This window comes from Oreochromis aureus, linkage group 15 (assembly GCF_013358895.1).
Source record: "Oreochromis aureus strain Israel breed Guangdong linkage group 15, ZZ_aureus, whole genome shotgun sequence".
Lineage (NCBI taxonomy): Eukaryota > Metazoa > Chordata > Actinopteri > Cichliformes > Cichlidae > Oreochromis > Oreochromis aureus.
The window spans coordinates 14,542,333-14,563,334 of record NC_052956.1 but is presented as its reverse complement, the minus strand read 5'-3'; the positions used below and the strand labels follow the sequence as shown (position 1 = coordinate 14,563,334).

Genomic DNA, 21,002 nt, shown 5'->3' with positions numbered 1-21,002 from the left:
TCACTATAGTTAAAGTATGAAGCATGGCTAGTACTGAATCCCTGAAAACATTCTAGTAGGATTTCTGTGGCACTGACAAAAGTTTGAATTCCCAGGTTTACTTGAAATATAAGGAATCAGAAATTGGACTTGAAATGCATATGAATAAACTTTATTCATTTAGTTGAAAATAAAGACAACACAAATGATTATTTTACAAAAAAAAACAAAAACAACTAAACATAAACCTCCCTGGACCAAACTTTGCATCCTCTATCCTAAATGTCCCGGGAACATTCCACGGAAAGGCGAAACTCAACAGCAGAAAAGTCTAATTCCATATTACAGCCCAGAGGAGAAAAAGGGGCTAATCCTCATCTTCATCAGAACTGTCATCAGAGTATCCGCTGTACGGAGAGCTGGACTCCAAATGGATGCTACTGTCCGTGTCCACAGACAACACGGAGCTGAGGCTGCTATCTATGGACACCATGCTGCTATTGCTGTCGCTGTTGCTGTCGCTGCTGCTGTTGCTGTCGCTGCTGCTGTCATCATCGGGGATCACCATCACCTCTGCAGATTCAGCTGCTGTGAAACACAAAAAGGCAAAAAGTTGCTTTTTGCAAACATTTCAAGAGGCACTCTCAAGCTCTTTATCAGACTTTAACAAGATGAGATCAGTGTTGCTCTGTCTTTCAAATTGGAAACAAACCTGATAAAGACTAAAACCACCAACATCAGGACCAGATGATGCTCATTTTCCACCACCGCTATACTAGACTAACTCAACTATACACAATGCTTAGCTCTTCCTCTAGGAAAGCCTAATTTTTTCTGCAATTTTAATACAGAGAAAATGCGTCATTGTGCTGCCATCTTGTGTTTGAAAAATCCACCTTTCCTCATCACAACCCCCCTGTGCTGCCGCCACCTTGTAAAACTAAGACAGGCATGTTTTATAATTGTTTAGAAAGCCATCGACTACTTAAAAAATACAAATGGTGCCACCACACCATCTGAGGGTCCAGGATACTCGTAAAGGAGAAAACACAGTCAGTGAACTCACCCAGACTTGTCAAGGCTCTCTGGTCATTTGATATGATGAATAAGTTGCTGCACATTATTGTTAATAAGTAAGATGTAAATCAAAAATTAATATTACAGTTTACTGTGTTTAATTTTACCTCTGCATTAACAGTTGTGAAAAAAGAATGGTTTTCTTTTAAGAAAAACCAAATAAAACCTTACTGCTTCTATAGGAAAGTGCTGCTATTCAAATCTATTTGATTAATTGATCATCTGCAAGTGTGAGCACCTCTATAGAAAGCAAAGGTTTGGGCAGTTTACTGGTCTCAAGCATTTCAGACTGTACAGGTCTCAGTTTGCATTTCAACTGTTAAAGTTCATGACGGCACAATTACAAAAGGACTGAACACGTATGACTTGTTTAGAAGGGTTGCCAGGAGAAAGCCTCTTCTCTCTGAAAAGGACATGGCAGCATAGTTTAGGTTTGCAAAGTTGCATGTGAACAAACCAGAAGAAATCTGGGACAATGTTCTTTGGACAGATAAAACAAAGTTAAGTCTTTTGGGCACACAGTGCTATGCGTGGGGAAAACCGAAAACAGCCTATCAGCACAAACGCCTCATACCATCTGTCAAACCTGGTGCTATAGGGTGATGATTTGTGCTTGTTTTACAGCCACGGGACCTGGGCACCCTGCAGTCTTTGAGTCGACCATGAATCCTCCGTGTACCAAGGTAGTCGAGAGTGAAATGTGAAGCCATTTTTTTGACAGCTAATGCTTGGCTGAAACTGAGTCATGCAACAAGCAATGATCACAAGCACAGCAGCAAACTACAACAAACTGCATGTGAAAAAGAACAATTAAGTTGCAATGGCCCAAAGTCCAAACCTAAACACCTGAAATGTTGCGGTGGGACCTTAAGAGAGTTTTGGATAAACAAATAACCCACAAACCTCAATAAACTTAAACAACATTGTAAACAAGAGTGGGCCAAAATTCCTCCACAATGTAAGAGACTGAAAGTCTTACAGAAAATGGTTACTTCAAGTTATTGCTGCTAAATGACTATAAGCTATAAGCTACTGAATCATGGGGTGCACTTAGTTTTTCATAGGACTGAACAAACAAAATTTTCCACTATGACCTAAAAAAGTGACCTCAGCTTATAAATTCACAAACACCCACAGATGACACACTACTGAACTTCTCCCTGTTGAATGAGCCGACCGATTCTGTTACTGGAATCAACAGCATCAAGGAAACATTTCACTGCTTTCCACTGACCTGATCTGATGACTTCATGGTCAACAGCTCGCTTATCTGAAACAAGGAAAACTTACTCTGAGTGGTTTGTGTTTGTAAGTGAAAGCAGACGTCATAATGCCACGCATGCATCTCTGACTTATTTGATGTAGGACACCACTGTTAACGCACCTCTCACCTTTCCTCTCAGAGATGAGGGTCTGCCGCCTCGCCTTCATGTCCAGGCTCAGGTTTTCCACCATACGGTCGATGCAGTTGTCTAGTGCCAGACAGCGGGTCTGAGACTGGATGGCCTGCCGGCAGATGGGGCACTCATCTTTCTTTTTGCGCCACTGATTGATGCAGTAACAGCAGAAGCTATGAGCGCAGTTCAGAATGACGGCCTGCAGGGAATCAACCAAGGTTGATGACATTTAGAGGCGTCTAGTATACAAATCAGCTCTAAGACAAAACAACGTATAATAAGTTTCATAATAATTGCTTTTAAACTGTAATCAGCTCTACCTCAATGAAGAGCTCTGAGCAGATGATGCACTGAAGCTCGTTCTCCAGCACTTCGGTCACTTGTGTAACTACTTCCTCTTTTTGGGCTCTTGCCTTTTCCTTTTCCTCCTGTAACAGATGAAATGGAGTGAAGCCCCGAAAGCAAAAGCAGGTGGAAATATATAAGGGAGAAAAAATAAATACATTAACTAAATATACCTTTGTCACCTCCAACTCCTTGTTTTTGGCCAAGAGAATCTCTTCAAAGCCTTGTCGAGAGAGCGCAAGTTCACCTATCACTTTCTTTTGCTAAGGGTTTGTGGAAAACAAATTCACATATTAAAACATATTCTGCTTTACCAAAATGTAAGCACTCTAAATTCTAACAGCTACTGCACAGAAATTAGTTTGATGCTACATACTTCTTGCAGGGCCTCTTCAAGCTGCTTTTTTAAAAGCTCCTCTTGTTGCTGCGTTTTCTGCTCCTACAAGCATAAAAAGGTGAAAGAGAATATTTTGAGTCTTGCAATTATTTATGCAAAAATTGTATTCTTTGGACTATAGGTGCAAAAGTATTGGGCCTACATCGCTTAATCTTTCAGTTTTTGTCCATCTGTTATAGAACTGCTGATCACCATGAAACATGCTGAAAGCGTACCAGCATATCATCCCAATATCTGTGCATCTACTTTCACACAGAGGCTGTATTTACCCTCTATGTGAGAGTAGATGCCTGTGTGTTCCTTGATGGATGTGCCTCTACAGATCATCATGAACACAACACCAAAGCAGTTTTAATAAACAATGTTACAGGCAGCACAACATTTCCCAGTGTCTATCATTCGTGCTTAGGGTGAACTGTTCTCATCCGTGAAAAGGAGAGACCTGCCAATTCTGGTATTCTATAGCTAATTCCAATCGGGCACCACAGGGCAGTGAGCACAGCCCCCAGTGGAGGACGTCAGCCCCTCAGGCCACCCTTATGAGTCTGTTTCTGACTGTTTGGTCAGAGACAATCACACCAGAGGCCTGCTGGCTGTCAAATAACTAAAATTTAATGACAGACGTGATTTAAAATATCAGCTTACAAACCAGTGCCAATAAAGCATGAACTGTCACTTGTAGGAGCTTTTAAAAAGAAAGTAACAACAAGACAACAAACAGAGGCTATTTTTAAAATGGGTGCTAATGAAGGAAATCCTGTACATAAAAGACACTATAAGAAAACAACAACAACAAAAACAAAAAAACAACTCACCTCTAGCAGCCTTTTAGTCTCACTAAAAGACTTCTCTAATGTCTCCATCCTGTGCATTTTAGCTCTGAGTGTATCTAGCTGACCTCGCAGCTCCCTGACCTGCTCCTCTCTGAGCGGGTCAGCCTGTCGGGGCTCCCCCTCCAGGGAGGCGACATGCCTCTGGGTGTCATCCACCTGCTCCCTTAAGAGCAGAATGTTCTGACTGTACCTGCAGACAATAAAAACAGGAAGACAAAACTTCAGAGTAGTATTTTTAACTCACTCTTTTATTACTGGGTACATTTATTTCTTATCTTGCTGTTACTCTGGCTTACATTTGCAAGTTGTCCAAGTCATGGGTAGCGCTGGAGCCATCTGAAGGTCGTTCTGCTTGACGGTCATCTCTGCCAGGTCTGGTTCCCTCTGGCTTTGTGTGACTGAGTCGCTGCTGACCTTTTAGCGGAAATAAAGGGCAGGGCACTGCCAAGGACTTGTCTGCAGAAGAGCAGCGGTAGAGTTTGGGCTTCGAAGTAGATGGCTCCACTTCTTCCATGGTCAATTTCCTCTTGGGCTTCTTAGATATGTGGGCAGATTTTGAAGTTACTCGTTCTACCAGTTTCTTTGCCAGGAAGCATTTAATGTCTCTGAGGGGCTCCTGGACGAGGACATAGTCAAACTCTGCTTTGTTTCCAATTACAGGAACTCCGAGCTGTATGGAGTCTCCAAGCCTGAGCTGATGGGATTCATCGGAAGGCAGACGAGTTCCATTCACCCACACACCATTGAGACTCTGAGGAAAAAAAACAGAACCAATACAATACACTGGTACAGAAACATACTTAAAACTGAATTAACTTGAGATTTTAAATGCCCAAACTTAAGCTCAGACATATTGCCAGTTGCTGGAAATAACAAGACTGTAAAAAGGCATTTATGGATAAGGGTCAGGAATATTGACTAGTTATAAAATTATAATTTTTGTGCACAAGGTAGATAACAAAACCAGCAGCATTTATCGCCTCAACTAATTTGCCCTGGACGGGCCTTTAAAATACAAACTCATCACACGGCTGAAAGGCAGCACATGCAAATATTAAGTGACCCACTAAATTTCTTGGACTTTGTAGCATCTGGTGTGACCCAGAGCCGTATCCCAGCTGGGAGACAGGAGTCATTTTCCTTTTGTGGGCATGACAGAGGTGGTCAAAAGATGTCACGAAGGTACTGTGGATCGTTTGTAGTCCATGTGTCTTGTACAGGATGTTCACACAACAAGCCTACACTACTTAAACATCCTGTCTCCAAGACATTTACACATGGTGGAGAGTAAACTGTTTAAGGATATTTCCTCACACCGAAACAATTTCAGGAGCCGTCTCAGCGGGTGATTCCACTTTTTCGTGTCCAGGACACTGAAACGCTTTTCAAACATGCAACATTTTACAATGACGTCATTCTGCCGTTCAGACTGTAGGTCACGTCCACGTTAACGTTCCCCACCACAGCTTCATTCAGAGAAACATACAAAAGGGATGGGCACAGAGCCATAGTAGGCATGTGATTTTTACAGCATGTCCTAGATTAATACAATGAAGATTTCTACAACTTGCAGTACCAGTTATATTCTGATAGCTGCTTAGCTGCTGCTAAAAATATAAAACTGAGATGCTGTGTAAACAGAGGTACACAGTATCATTCTGTGTTAGAGCCTGATTGATCCAGTCTGTCTTGTGCCACATGAGTTAATGTTTTCAGCTCTCCTCTGAGAGGCTCATGGGTAGATCCTGTAGATCCTGTAGTGGTTTGATGCTGCAGGAACGTAATAGACGCAAAGGAAAAGACACGGCTGGAGGCAACAATCCGGCTTCAGCTTCCGTCAAACTTCTTTCAAACCCAGATTAAAGCTGTTACCGATAAGCCCCATTAATGCGACCCATAATAAACTCAATGTGATGAGGGAGGTATGTAATAGACATTTCAGTCTGTAGCTGGTGTGAAATAGTAAGCACAGCAATTACTAATTTTTGTACATGAGATTACCAAAATGAAAGCAAGTATGACAAGGAGTGATTTATTCATGAGCTGCCCACTCGGATAGGCTGAGGCTGAAATGGAACAAACCAACAGGTGTTACAACCGAGAGCTGTCCAAACCTGACAGAGATAAATTTTGGACTTTTTAAGCAGATCCAGATAAAGACACTGAAATGAACCCATAACTGGAACTGGTATTTTTCCATTGTATTGTACACCAGGATGTGTTGCATAAGTCAGTGCTAAAAATGAACACATTACTGATGCTTGTTGCACTTTTGATTCCCTACTGCAGAGAACTTCAAGTCAGTATCACCACTGGATTTGAATTCTTCTCTCAAAAAGGAGAACTTTCAACACATAAGGAGGCATGCACAGAAGATGTTGGTCCTCTTTGAATCTAACTTTGTATGTAAACAGACATTCTCATTAAGAAAGTTAATCATATCCCACCTCAGTGCTGACACTGAACCGGACTTTAACACACTTGTTAAGGGCCAAAACAGACTAGATTTCATTCGGTGAGTAAGGAAAGAAAGGCAAAACTGCAGATGAAGCAATTTAGACTACAAGTAAAATGCCATAGCATGGAAATTTTGCATAAGGATGCACACTGTTTTAACAATCTTTGGGGAAATGTTCATTAAATAGAAATGGTAAAATATTGGCACTTTAACTTAATCTATTTCACATTTTCATTGCCTAACATCTAATGTGATTCAATGTTGCTGTTGAAAGTCCTGAACCTTTGGCCTTCTGCATTTTAGTGTACCTCAGAACATAAAACAGTATATGATTAGTATGGTATTGCTGTCCACCTTTCATCTTATGTTGCTAGAGTTATAAGGGTTTGAAACTTTTGCTACTTGTCTATGTATAATTTGTGGTATCTGTTGCACAGTTTGCAAAACTTATTTTGTTGCCATTATATAAAGATGTGCGTGACAAATATATACCATGAAATGATATACAGAATAACATAAACTTCCTACAACACAAATGGGAAAAAATGACATTCCCTGACATCCTTTATTTGTGATGAACACATAAATACATAAAAAAGTTGACAATGCTGATGCTCAAGTGTATTTATGGGTTTATGTCACAGTAAACCAGACTGACTCAAAACTTCACCAAATGCCAACATAATACTGGTGGGTTTTAAAACATGGACCCATTCTTATCTTCTAGATCTTCCCAAACTAATGGGATTTGGCATAATTTAGTAATATGCGCATCATGTTTTAATTTCGTGTGGCTCTATTTACTTTATCCACGTCAGCATGCCTCCCTTAGAGAAAGTGCAGCCCATCCCTGCACAGGACTTGTACCAAAGACCTCTAGCACAGCCTTTAAAATATATTTCACAATAAAGCTCGTTGTCACCTTCTTGTCTGTCACTGTCCAGTGGCCGTCTTCACTTTGTTTGAAAGTGCAGTGCAGTCTGGAGATCATCAGGGGACAGGTTGGAGACAGTAGTTGGTAAGTTACATCCACACCACGTCCAATGGTGATCTGCACAGCCAAAAATAAACACGTTAGTTAGCTCCACTCTGCATCTCTCCAGTTCTATAAAAACGGACAGGGACACTCTTCAGCTTAAAACAATTCTAAATTATTAACCATAAATTGAGGGTAATGTCCCCCCTACATGTAAACTGGAATCTGCCGTGAACCTGAGCAAGCTTCATGTTAGTATAAATATAGCACGTTAGCTAACATTAGCAAGCTGCACCTCTGTGTTTTCGAACAAGCGAAGCCAGTCTGAATTTCTCCCGACTCTCATCAGACAAAAAACCTCCGAGTCCGGACATTCATCGTCTTCAGCCGCACAGCAATCCGCCGCCGTCTCTTTATCCATCTTATCTCATTCTGTCAGCGGCCAAGTCGTCCGAAAGGACACCACTAACTGCGCTGTTTCAGCTCCTCCGCCACATCCCGACATACTGGGAGAAACCGGAAGACATTTCATTTTCTTTCAAAATAAAGGCCACAGATGTGCTTCAACGCTTATCTTTGGACAGCCCATGAATCACTTGGATCCCTCTAAAATCATTTAGTGTTTTTTATTAATTCAAAATTTATTCAGCTTTTGCAGACTCAAAGTAGAAATATTACGGTGTCCATGAACATATTACAGTAGGGACAAAACAAGACGTAGAGTTTTATGTGCGGCAAACGTTTCGTCACTCATTCAAGTAACTTCTTCAGTTCACACAATGCATTATGCGAATATACTGTTTATAGAGTTGCTAATAAGGTCTGGAATTTAATTGCCTGCATAACTGAGCAACCATCAAGACAAATAAATAAATGAAATAACACTTTTAAATTTTACCCTGAACCAGCTGCTTAAAGTAAATACACACATTTAGTTATATTAATACTGAAATACTCTTTTTTTTTTTTTTTTTTTACCTCGCAAGACACCCTTTTCTCCACTTCATTTTCACCTCAGGAAAAAAACAAATCTTTTACAATTGAAGGTCAAGAATTATAATAATTTATAATTATAATAAAAAGTAATCATGTGGACCCTGTTAGTGTTGTAATAACACATGTTTAACTTCAAACCTTTTAATTATTCCTACATATAATAAGTTTGTGTTTGTTAGTTTGCATTTTGTATTGCCTCAAGACACCGTAGACGTCTATAATTTCTTTTGTTTTGATCTCTTTTGGTAAGCACATTGAGTATAAGTGTAAGGAATGGTGCTATATAAATAAAACTGACACTGACACTGATATTACACAGTCACAGTCATATTGTATTTTATTATAAATATTATTTGTTTTTTCGTTAGAGCTTGTGTTTACTGTTATTTAACATTCAAAAACAGTGTAGTGAAAGATACTTATACCTAAAAAAAAAGTGGAGAATACAACAACAACAAAAAAACCCCAAACAGCCAAACATGAACATTGTTACTTTGCAGTATTTTAACCGTAGTACTGCTTCATAACTGTTGCTGGTGTATACAGTTGTTAAAAATCCCTGCACCTTTAAATAAAATAGCTCTTCTTTCTCCCCGCAGCACTCAAACCTCTAACGCGCCGCGGTGCTCTTCGTCCATTCGGGCGACCCCGAGTCCCGAAACGCGCGCACCCCGAGCTCCAGGCGGGACTTCCTTTCTCCTGCGGATGCGCTGATATTAGGGTGAGCAGGCAGAAAGGGCTTGGTCAGGGTGTCACCGGTCTATCCGCGCGCCTCTGGACAGCAGATGACCTGGCCGACGACTCCGCTGCCGCTGAAGCCCCGTAGATGAATCTCCTCCTCGGCTATGCTGCCCTGAGAGCGCCGCGAGTATCCGCCCCGCCAACATGTCTGATGTCAACAAGACTATTCAGAAATGGCACGCCAGTTTTAAGAAAGGCACAGACTTTGACTCGTGGGGACAATTAGTGGAGGCTATAGATGAGTACCAAATGTAAGTTGCATTCAACATGTGTGTCCTGTGTGTCCACAGCGCTGGTTTAACCCGAACGCAGTCCGGGCGCTGTGCTTCTTCTTTTTTTTATTCTTTTCCTTTCTCTGGGTCGCCTGTCCCTAAAATCTGCAGGGAAACATGTAGGAGACAGTAGGTGCAAGAAGTTAGCCCGTGTGCTGTCAGTCAGCTCTCGGAGCAGTAAATAAACCCTACCCATCCATGACGTGATGTGGCAGTTGTTGCAGTGGGGAGCAGATGTGTTGCCTGATGCATCCTAGCTCCGTCCACAGCAGCACTTTGGAGTTTAAGGGAGAGTCCGTCCATGTAGCCTGTCATGGAAAATCGGTCGGAGCTGCGAGCAGTCTGTTTCATTATGTGTCATGCAATGCAGAAACGGGCCAGTATTCCTCAGAGTGTTGGGAAACAGTCAGCCACACCCTCTCATTGTTATGGGTGGGTTTCATCTGCTGAGTGAGGAATGGTTTCTGCTTCTCAGACCAGATCTTTGTCTTTGCAATTTCCTTAAAATGCGCCCAGCTTCTCTCCCAGTTAATAGTTTATTTAAAACTGCACTAACAATACAAAAATCCAGATCCATGCAGCAGCTTCTACTGTCCGCAGGGGGGCGCACAGACACACACCTTACCTTATAGGAGTCTTGCAGGGTCTTGCAGTGAATCATTAACGCGTCTAACTGTGTTTCATGTGGGTTCGTGTAGTTTGGCAAGACAACTGCAAAAAGAAGTCCAGTCAACAAATTCATCAGACTTCACCGAAGAGCAGAAGGTAATCATTACATCCGCCTGCAGCTTCTGCACCGGAGTGTCTGTCACTTTACTTAAACTAACAAGTGTTTTTTTTTTTCTTTTAAAGAAAACTCTGGCAAAGATTGCAACATGTCTGGAGATGAGAAGTGCTAGTTTGCAGGTTTGTATAGGAGTCTGCATGATTAGTAGCTACAGAAAGGAGGCAATGTCCAGGTTTTCAGAGATGCTGAGGTCATCATTATTATATAAAAGTAAAATTTGAGCATCAGCAGTTTTACTTATGCATATAACGCTTTTGAAAGTGGTCTTGAGCAATAGTTCTCCAGGCTTTCTGAAGGTCTTTCAAAGTTTGTCTTTGGACATTGGCCAATGGTCAGGTCCACTCCTTGGACCTGACCATTTCCAAAGGGAAGTTTTTCCTTGTTAAGTCACTTAACACTAACCTGTGACTCATTCAAGCATAAAAAGGCACCTAATTCAAGGGATAAAACGGTCTTGTATCTACACATATCAGGCAACTTAGCAAAGAAACAATTTAAAATGTTATCTTTAGACACTTTGAGTTTTAAAAGGCATAAAATTGTGTTTGTTGGGCTGATTCCCAAAGAGCTATTAACTGAAAAAGTGTCCTTAAAAAATAAAATAAGGAAAAGTGTCAAGTATAGAAGAAAAGAAGAAGTGGCAGGCCTGAAATACAAAACAGTACTTCAAAGCCTTAAGAAACAGGAAAAAATCCAGCAAAAACCTGACACAGGACCTGAGAGATCCATCTGACCCTTCAGCTGAGCCTTGTACTGTTCAACAAAGCTTCATCAGAAATGGTCTCAGTGGAAGGGTGGCTGTCAGGAAGGCGTTCTTAAGGAAAGGAAACGGGGAGAAAAGGCGAAGGGATGCCAACTTAAACAAGAACTGGACTGAAAATCAGTGCCAAAAGGTCTTATGGAGTGATGAATCCAAGTTTGATATTTTTGGTTCAAATCATCATCGGTAAGTATAGAAGGGGTCAGGAGAGAGGTGTAGCGGTGGGTGTCTACACCCATCTGTAAAACCTTGTAATGATTTGGGGCTGCGTTTCTGCCAGTGTGTGTTAGGGATCTTGTTAAAATCGATGGAATAAGAACACAGAAAAGTACAATCAGATTCTGGTCCGTCCAGAAAGTGTTTGATAATGGCTTTATGTTTCTGCCCAAACACACTGCCAATGCAGGAAAAGTATTCCTGAATACAGAAACACACAAAGAGTCACTGTCAGTCATGGATTGACCTCCCCTGAGCCTGAAGCTCAACATTAATGTGAGATAAGTGTGAGATCGTCTCACATTGAACAGAAGACGACCAACTTCCAAGAAAGAGCTGTAAATGTCATTCAAGAAGCCTGGAGAGCTATTTCTGAAGACTGCCTAAAGAAACCATAAGAAAGTGATCATAAATCTTGACTTTCAAGCTCGTTAGAGTTGTTTTTGCCTTGTATGCTGTATGTTTAAACACTTTTCTCTTTCCCATTATGAATAAATTAAGGATGGCTCAAGACTTTTGCACAGTGCTATAAAAAAAATACATTCACTTCCTGGGGAAAAACAAATACTGAACATATCCTTTGTCTGGGTTTCTTCAGTGCACTCAGTCAAAGGAAGAGTTCAAGTTAGAAGACCTGAAGAAACTGGAAACCAGTAAGTGTATGACTGGGGTTTTTCCTGGCTCGAAATGGGCCTCTAAGGGGCGACTCTGCAGAAAAACATGATTGGTGTGTGTATAGTAAAGATGTTGAAACTGTGTGGCCTTATTTGACAGAACTCTACATGCATTCCTGTCATTTCTGGGCATTTTGCAAACAAATATTTATTACACTTTAGTAAATGAAAGACTTTAAAATGTTGATCTGGCGATTTTTTTTTTTTTTTCCTTTTGCTCTGGCCTGTGGAAAAAATTTCTCTGTGAAGGAAAAACACTGATGGACAATTTACTGGATATTCTGACATGTTTGAATAGTGATATAATCAACTCTACTCCTTTTTCTTCAACAGTAATTAAAAATGTACTCACCTACAACAAAGAGTTTCCATTCGATGTTCAGCCGGTGCCGTTAAGGTAAAAATCCATCACTGGTGTTATTACTGCTTTGGGCTCATGCTTCCTGTGTCATTGTGTCTCAACATTACTGGATTTACAGATTTTTATGAATTAATACAATAAAAGAATAACTAATAGATCAACATGAGTCATGTGATCACACACAAGCGTTGATAATTTTATCTTCACGTCTCTAAAAAAAGTGCGTGTCTGTGTAGGGGACACAAGCTTTAAATATTTTCCTTACGGGGATATGTAAACAGGTGTTTTGGGGGGGTTTTTTGTGTTCCTTGCCATCAGGAAAATCTTTGCTCCAGGTGAAGAGGAGAACCTCGAGCTGGAAGAGGAGGAGGATGCCACAGCAGGAGCAGGTTCAACAGAAGCTTTTCCACCACGAGCTCCTGGTGTGTTACACCTGTTTATCGCCTGCTTGAGTTCACATGTCATTGTTACATGTTGCCATGTTTTGGAGGATCGCTTGACCGTGTGTGTTTTTTGTCCTTTCTGTTGGTACCGTGCATGGCTTCACCGCTCATTCCTGCCTGCTTCATTAGCAGCTTTGCAAGGTACAGCTTATGAATGAAAAGCGTCTGAATCTGTCCTCTATTGCATGTCTGTGAATAATCCTGCCTTATTCAGAGTTAATTTTAGAACTAGATGCGTGTATGTGACTGGAAGGTGAAGTTAATGATTTACTCTTTCACCAACAGAAAGCTTTTCCACTGATCAAGGTAGCCTGATTCCATCAGCTTTGGCCAAACAGTTTTTTCCAGAGCTCATTTATTAAAATCAGAAATATTTCCTTTATTAGAGTAAAGTACTTTATGGTAAATGTGATGATTTGGCTCTGAAATAATTTCTGTCCTCAGAGGATGTGTTATACCCAACCTGACATCTCCTTGTTCCATCATCATTCCAAAGTGAGGTTTTGAAAACTCAAAATATACAGTTGTGGTCAGAAGTTTATACATAGTCATCATGGCATGAATGTCATGGTAATTTTGGGCTTTTAATAATTTCTTTGAACTGTTATTTTTCCAGGGTGGATGGATTGTACAGCATACAGCTTTAGTGACTTTAAAAAAGCAAGAATTGCTTGCACAAATTTTTATTTATTTGGTATTTTGTCGAATCCACACAGGGTCCAAAGTATACATGCATCTACAATGACATTTTGTTAATTGTCCCTTAGCAAGTTGCACCTCAAGCAGACGCTTTTGGTACCACCAAGAAGCTTCTGGCATAATTGTAATTGGATATTTGAACACTCTTCTCAGCAGAATTAGTAGAGTTTATTTAAATTGGTTGATTTCCTGGAGGAGAGCTGGCTTTTAAACGTAGTCCAAAAATAGGTCGGGGCTTTGGGAAGTTTATTTTAAGGGCATAATGTTAGCCTGCTTCCCATTTTCCCAGTTTTGATTTCCATTTGGGAACATTGTCCTGTTGGAACACCCAACTGTGACAAAGTTTCAACCGTCTAGCTGCTGATTTGAGGTTAGGTGGAAGAATTTGGAGGCCCTAGAGCATGATGCTTGACAGTTGGTACAGTGTTCTTTGGTTTGAAAGCCTCACCTTTACGACCCCAAACATAACTCTTGTCATTGTGGCCAAATAACTCAATCTCTGGCTCGTCTGACCATAACACTTTTCTCCAGAAGGCATTTGGCTTGTTCATGTGGGCAGGTGCAAATTTCAGTTGAACTTGAAGGTGTGGGTTTTGGAGCAGGAGCTTCTTTCTTGGTCAGCATCGTCTCAGTCTATGATGATTGTGTCACTGTGGACAGAGACGCTGGTGTTTCAGAAGTTTCCAGTTCATGTGAAGTTTGCGCCTCATTGGTTCCTGGTTTTAAGTTGTTTGATCCAGGAATCTGCAGTTGTTTAGAAATTTCTCCAAGAGCCCTTCTTAACTTGATCAATCTAATGAGTCCCGTCAAACAAATCTTTGTTTTATGCCGGCAAAGATTTTCTGCTAGCTGTAGTCGATAAGAACTGCTAACGAGAAGTTAAAAGGCCTCAGCCTTGCTAAATTAAAAGACATTGTTGATTGTATGTGAATGTATGTATAGATTTGAGCCTGTGTGTATACCGTTGACCCTATGTGGATGAGAAAAAATTCAAAATATATTAAAACTTGTGTTATTAAAGCTGTATGATGCACTATTATTCCACCCTGAAAAAAAAATAGTTCACAGAAATCAAAAAGCCAAAAAACTACCACGACATTCATGACCATGATGAGTGTGTGTAAACATCTGACGACAACCTTTATAAGAAGTCAGAGTCACTGATGACCTTTTCTAAAAGTGTTCATGTAGAATGCTGCGAAATCTGATCCAACAGAAAAGAAGCCCAATAAATTCTGTGTCCAGTTTAATCATAATGAAACCAAAACCAAACTTGTAAAAGCGTATGCCGATTCCAAGTACGTGGGATTTCTCAGGGTGGGGGCGAATAGAGGAACCCATATTTTTGTGCTTACAATAGCTCAAACTATATATAAATGTGAGTAATGTAAAAGGAGCAGCAGACTTCCTGGCTCAAATCCCAGCAATTACTTGTAGCCCCAATTTTAAATGAGCCTCAACTTTGATTTAAGTAGTCACAAGGGCTTAAAACACATGTGCAGGACTGCCAGTCAGATCCATTAAACTCCACAGTGTACGGTGGGAAACTTTGCCCCCAAATTAGGTTTAAAACGACAACATAATATGGTCACGTGTTTCCTATTTCCACTGTTGATTGGCTCGTTGGCTGTGTTGTATTCCCTTCTGTTTTAATGTGTCTTTATCTTCTTTCAGCTGATGGTTTTTGGTTCACAGCTACAGCTTTGATATTTTTTTGGTTCACTTTATTTCCTCTCGCCAGCTTTGTTTCCTGCTGTAGTTCAATCTTTATTTAGCTAAAGAGATTTAAACCTCTGTAAACTTCTCACTGGCAAACTGCCTGTAGATGAAGCCCCAAAGACAGATATTCATCAGGAAGTGATAGGGACTAAAAACACAGCTCAAAGGAGAAGGGATTGAACACATCATTCCTATGGATTGATCAAAGTGTGTAAAACTGGTTTGCCAAAATGCCCAACTTGAAACCAGTTTTTAAAACCAGTTCTAACTGCTAATATCTTCTGACCTCTGTCCTTTTACAGGTACCTTGTTGCCACGGTTACCCTCAGAGCCTGGGATGACGCTACTTACAATAAGGATTGAAAAAATTGGGTTAAAGGACGCCGGACAGTGCATTGATCCTTACATGACCATCAGTGTCAAAGGTACAGATCCCACAGTGCACGCCTTCAGCAGGCTGGCCTGGAGATGCTTTTATAACCTTCACAGCTGCTGCTTTCAGATTGGACACACCCTCTTTTCAGCTGTACTCCCACGCTCTCTGTCCCCTGTACATGAAAACCTCTCCGCCTTTTCCTGTGGCTGCAGATGCAAATGGTGTCGATCTGAACCCGGTGCAGGATACCCCCGTGGCCACCAGAAAGGAAGACACGTACATTCACTTCAGTGTGGACGTGGAGATCCAGAGGCATGTGGAGAAATTACCAAAAGGTAGTCCCCGACACACACTGGGTTCACAGCATGCCAAGCAATTTGTGTTTTTTTTTTTTTTTTTTTTTTTTTTTTTTTTGCTCAGCGTTCTCCGAGTAGAGGCAACAGAGCTCCTGCAGGGAGGAGCGGACAACTAGAAAATAAACCTGCAGTGAAAATAAAGCTGTTTTTACACATAAACACAAACTCCAGGCAGTCCTTCTCACATGTAGCAGATATAAAGAGATGTCTCTGTCAGTCATGTTGACCCCAGAATGAATAGCTGACTGTGTAGTTTGTGCAGGAACCAGGAAAGAAAACCGCTTGCTGGCTTTGAATTCTCCACACTTTACTATTAGTCAATGGTTAATTATTACTGCATAGGTCACATAGGTGCCACCTAAGTTAATTCAGTTCAATTAATTTCAGTTCTATTTATATAACGCCAAATCACAACGGCGCCTAAGAGCGCTTTATATTGTAAACAGAGTAAATCCCAACAATCAAACGCCCCCCTTTGAACAAGCACTTGGCGACAGTGGGAAGAAAAAAATCACTTTTAACAGGAAGAAACAGACAGCAAATCTAAACTGCAAATTTAGAAATGTTGTTTAAATATTTTTAAACAAACTTTCTAAATTCAAACAAGCAAACCCATCCTGGAAACGAACTGAAACTAGTACACAGAAAAAAAGGGGGAAAAAATCATAATAGGGGTGTTTAAGCTTGCAGATTAGGGTAATATAGGTTCGTCTTATCTGATGCATATTCCTAAATGTTATTGTCTAATGAAATTACTGCAAACTGTCCAGAGACGAGTCACATGGACACCCCAGTTTGCAATGCAATAACTCAAGAAGGAAATCATCTAGGATTTTGAAATTGATACCATGGGTGTATCGCTTCAAAAATCTCATGCAAGTTCTTATCTCAGTTAACTCGATCTCAAGGTTAGAGGTTATGTTTTCTGAGAATCTTGTGAATGCGATAAGTTGTGAACAAGGGGAATTTGAAATTGATACAATAGGTGTATCTCTCAGGAGGCTGAGGAGTCCCTCTGGCCAGCACCAGTATTTTTCTTGATTTAATGTGACTGGAATTGTCTGTCTAAACATATTCTCTCATATCCTCCTTTAACATTTGAGGTACGTTTACATTTTTTCCAGGAGCAGCTATCTTCTTTGAATTCAAGCACTACAAACCCAAAAAGAGGTTCACCAGCACAAAGTGTTTTGCCTTTATGGAAATGGACGAGATCAAACCCGGGCCGATCGTAATTGAGCTGTGAGTCTCACCGTCCGATGAGCGTTTTCCAGCGTTAACTGGAGAAAAATCTTCTCTCGATTGTGGAGTGAAAACTGCTCCTGTGTTTAATTTCAGGTACAAGAAGCCCACGGACTTTAAGAGGAAGAAACTGCAGCTTCTCACAAAGAAACCACTTTATCTTCATCTTGATCAGACGTTACACAAGGACAGCTAAGTCGGACCACGCTTCGAACCTTCGAAAGCCTCTCTCACATCCACATCCAGCAAAATGTGGTGTTCCCCCTCATCGCATCTAGCAATACTAAAAAAACAACAACAAAAAAAAACCTGTGGTATATTTTTTTTCTATTTTTCCCATGAGTATTTGAAGAAAGTAAAGTGAACGGAGCTGGAATCCTGTCGCATCAGCTCACACTCAGATTTTAAAGTCTTTGATTTTGTTGTGAAGTGCAGGAAATACCAAGTTTTCCAGAATCCAGAAGTAGCGTGTTCAAACCACCTCATTTCAGTCTTCCGTAGCTCACTGATTTTTTTTTTCTTTTTTCGGGGGGTCAGGAAGAGGCCGTGAGCGTCTGCAGGTGCCTAACTCAATCTGAAGCCTTCAATGTTCAGTTTAGACTTTTAAGTTCAGCAAACCAAGGAAGACATGAAATAAATTAAAGACAAAACAGCGACAGCTTGTTCCATTGAGCCACAAAAGAAGTGCTTTTTGTAATCCGGGTGTATTTATGAAGTCCGGAGTGCACTACAATAATAAACTTTTATCATTTTTAGTTATGAACGGTTCATAATCACACATCTAAAACAGGTATAACAGACACAACAGCGACGAGTCCTGACGTTTCCTCATTTTGTCTTAAAACTAGTGAAATTAACAGAAATTTAAAGGGGCACTAACCTGACAAAGAATCTGTTTACTGCCTGTCGCAGACTCTGTCTCACAGTTTTGTTTCCTGCTTTAGCATTTACAGTTTGTGACATTTAGCAGCTTTGAATTAAAGGTGGCTTATTTTGCACAGATTCAGCTGCCGCCAGCTCACTAAGTAACATGTTGTAAGTTTCCCCGCTCAAAATGTCAAACTGTATCTGTTTAAACGTACACTCACTGGACACTTTATTAGGCTATATCGTTTTCTTTTTTTTTTTTTTCAACTGCACATCCATGATGCAAATGCCTGTGAGTTGTTCCACCACATCCTAAAGGTGCTCTGCTGGATTGTCTAAGGACTGCAGAGGCCATTTGAGAGCAGTAAACCTGTTGTCATGTTCGAGAAAGCAGTTTGAGATGGTTTAAGTTTTGTGATCTGGTGTGGTATCCTGCTGGAAGCAGCCATTAGTAGATGGGAACACTGGTCATAAAGGGATAGACGTGGTCAGCAACAATACTCAGGTAGGCTGTGGTGTTTAAACAATGCTCAGTTGGTACCAAGGGGCCCAAAGCATGCCATTCCATTCACCAGCATTTGAACCAGTGTACCTAACGAAGTGCAAGTCATGCAAGAATTGTGCCATCGGAAGTAAACGTGCATATCATTTGAAAAGTACATTTTTAATTTTCATTTGTAATTAAACACTAAGCAAACTCAGTCTGCACTTCATACTGGTTTAGTGAGCAGTCACATTCAAGTTTATAATGATTCAAGTGGGGCCATCATAGGTAACATCTACAATTTAATCAATGTTTTCTCTTTTTAAACTTGTAGCACATGTAAAGTGATTCTGGTTTTAAAAAATGGTTGAGTTTGTCAGAAAAATTCACAAAGGGAGACATTTAATGTCCCTATAAATCAGACAGTGGCCACGTGTCAGTGTGGATTTAGAAATGTAGAGGGGGATGCAGCACGGTCTGCATACTGTGGAAGTGTCTCGCCATGAAGCGGATATTTAGCCCCGGTTTTTGTGTTTTATTGAGCAGATATGCAGTGTTGGATCACATGCTGTCGTAACCACACAGAGGGTTTTAATCCACTGTTACGTTGCAGATTTCGTGTTGGCTCTGTGTGAATGGGATTCCGTTCAGAACTGTTCTCATGCGCGTGCGCTCTTCTTTTTATTCTAAAGAGAGCTCTTTCTTTTCTCTAGCTTTTCACATCTTTCTTTCCATTTTGACTCTATAGATGTTCTTCACTAAAACGTCTTGTAATTTTTGATTTTTAGATTTTATTTTTGTAATGTCACAAAAAAAAATCTGGACTGTAAATTAACTGTAAGATACACTAACTGATGAATATACAGTAACTGTGTGTATGTATGAAGTGCTCTGATGTGGCAGGACTGAGAACTGTGGAGTGTTTTCGTTTTGACAGAATGAAGGAAATTGTATCAAACATTTACGGCGTGTTTAATTTCTAATAAACTACAAATGAGGCAGTGTGTTGATTTATTTGAACTGATATTTTTCAAGTGAGGAAAAGATTTTACAGCATGCAACTTGGGTGCACAAGTTTGAATTTATTTTTCTCTTAGCAATTTCTTTGAGCTACAATGACAAGAGGTATGTTTGGGGGAGTAAAGGTGAGGCTTTGAAACCTAAGAACACTGTACCAGCAGCCAAGCATGGTGGTGGTAGCATCATGCTCCGGGGCTGTTTTGCTGTCAGTGGTATTGGTACAGTGGATGGAACAATGAAGGACTGCCTCCAAATTCTTCAACTTCACCTCAAATCAACATCTACACGGTTTAAACTTGGACACAACTGGGTTTTTTAAAAGGATAAGGATCCCAAACAAATCAAAACTGGTTTTGGAACGGATAAAGCAAGCTTAGTTTATCGAGTTTTACAACTTTCAAGAAATGAAAGGGTGCTTTACCAAAAATCGAGAGCATTGCTGAGCTCAGATGGAAGAGAGCTCCAGAGGGTGGAGGCTGCGACAGTGCAAGTTCTGTCCCCAGAGGTGTGAAATGATAGGTCGGTTGGTACAGAAAGCAAACCCATAGCTGAGAAGCGCAGCATCGGAGACTGTGTGTGGGTGTGTCAGAGAGGTACTGAGAGGCCAGGGCGTTGCAGGATTTACAAGTCAGAAGGCAGATCTTGTAGGTGATCCATGACTTGACTGGGAGCAAGTGGAGATTTATGAGGTGTTATGTTGCTAGAACTTGGTGCGCGTTAGAAGGCTGACAGCTGAGTTCTGGACATACTGGAGCATCCCTAGATCTTTGCTCGAGAGCCCAAACCAGACCCCATTGCTAACCTTTAATACACTGCTTTCTCAAAACTACTTTCCATTAGCAGGTAGGCTTTTTACCCTTAAAACACAAAATTTATGAGAAACATAGTTTTGTGTCCTGTATTTTTGCCAGTTCACTGACCTACAAGTGCTTTCTTTTTTTGGCTATAAAACTATCCTGACCAAGGCTCACTGCACTAACATAGATTCAAACGAACAGAGATCTTATCTTGTTTTGAATATTAGGGACATAGTTTTCATGGTTTTAATCTGTGGCTTTTCTTTGTCAGCTTTAGTTGGTAAGCAAACGTTTATACATTAATATGCTGAAATATTAATATGCTATTAAACATTTCAAAGTGTTCAAATAAAACTGTTTGAATAAAACTGTTTATTTTGAAGATGATGTAAAGACAGAAAATTGAGTTCTAATTAGCACAGATCAGCACGGATGTATGACTACTTTGCTGTAGCTGAGGCATCATGTTTTGCTTCTTTAACATTTTGTTAGATTTACAAACCAAAAAAAAAAGGAAACAGGAAGGTTCCTGGTTCAAATCCCCTGCTTTGGCCAGGGTCCTTTCTGTGCAGGTTACCTCTGGGTATTCCAGCTTCCTGAATATTCGGTAAATGTGGTTTGTAAGAAGGAGGTGGTCAGTAACACCATATCCAAGAATTTCCACCAAAAAGCCAACACCACAATGTTACTACCACTGACATCAATGGCTTTAGGAGGGGCTACTTGGAGA

At 40.6% G+C, this 21,002-nt stretch overlaps 2 protein-coding genes across 6 annotated transcripts; one reads left to right on the top strand and one right to left on the bottom strand.

Annotated features, from left to right (window-relative positions):
• Positions 1–135: 135 nt before the first annotated feature.
• Positions 136–7,993, bottom strand: rnf8 (ring finger protein 8, E3 ubiquitin protein ligase). Of its 3 annotated transcripts, none has more exons than XM_031730183.2 (10): positions 7,758–7,992; positions 7,409–7,537; positions 4,325–4,779; positions 4,011–4,218; positions 3,175–3,237; positions 2,972–3,061; positions 2,774–2,881; positions 2,448–2,652; positions 2,291–2,326; positions 136–567 (listed from the first exon to the last, which is right to left on the bottom strand). In XM_031730183.2, the coding sequence occupies exons 1-10, from the start codon at positions 7,881–7,883 to the stop codon at positions 347–349; spliced, it is 1,641 nt and encodes a 546-aa protein (XP_031586043.2). In that variant the 5' UTR covers positions 7,884–7,992; the 3' UTR covers positions 136–346. The 3 variants fall into 3 exon arrangements, with proteins under 3 accessions (XP_031586043.2, XP_039454448.1, XP_031586044.2); XM_031730184.2 differs by having other exon boundaries at positions 462–567; positions 2,441–2,652; XM_039598514.1 differs by lacking the exon at positions 2,291–2,326 and having other exon boundaries at positions 7,758–7,993.
• Positions 7,994–8,827: 834 nt separating this feature from the next.
• On the top strand, positions 8,828–19,457 carry aida (axin interactor, dorsalization associated). Of its 3 annotated transcripts, none has more exons than XM_031730180.2 (11): positions 8,828–9,450; positions 10,170–10,236; positions 10,324–10,377; positions 11,833–11,887; positions 12,242–12,305; positions 12,588–12,691; positions 12,845–12,853; positions 15,433–15,555; positions 15,719–15,841; positions 16,987–17,104; positions 17,201–19,457. In XM_031730180.2, exons 1-11 carry the CDS (start codon positions 9,344–9,346, stop codon positions 17,298–17,300), a joined length of 924 nt encoding a protein of 307 aa, XP_031586040.1. In that variant the 5' UTR covers positions 8,828–9,343; the 3' UTR covers positions 17,301–19,457. The 3 variants fall into 3 exon arrangements, with proteins under 3 accessions (XP_031586040.1, XP_031586039.1, XP_031586041.1); XM_031730179.2 differs by having other exon boundaries at positions 12,842–12,853; XM_031730181.2 differs by lacking the exon at positions 12,845–12,853 and having other exon boundaries at positions 8,830–9,450.
• The last annotated feature ends 1,545 nt before the right edge of the window (positions 19,458–21,002 follow it).

Bases quoted from the DNA above. Each gene is read 5' to 3' on its own strand.
- rnf8 (XM_031730183.2), bottom strand. From the start codon at position 7,883: ATGGATAAAGAGACGGCGGCGGATTGCTGTGCGGCTGAAGACGATGAA. The intron at 2,327-2,447 runs GTGAGAGGTGCG...TCCTTGTTTCAG, and splicing joins CCTCATCTCTGAGAGGAAAG to ATAAGCGAGCTGTTGACCAT. The intron at 568-2,290 runs GTCAGTGGAAAG...TGTGTTTCACAG, and splicing joins CCATGAAGTCATCAGATCAG to CAGCTGAATCTGCAGAGGTG.
- aida (XM_031730179.2), top strand. From the start codon at position 9,344: ATGTCTGATGTCAACAAGACTATTCAGAAATGGCACGCCAGTTTTAAG. The intron at 10,237-10,323 runs GTAATCATTACA...TTTCTTTTAAAG, and splicing joins ACTTCACCGAAGAGCAGAAG to AAAACTCTGGCAAAGATTGC. The intron at 15,556-15,718 runs GTACAGATCCCA...CTGTGGCTGCAG, and splicing joins CATGACCATCAGTGTCAAAG to ATGCAAATGGTGTCGATCTG.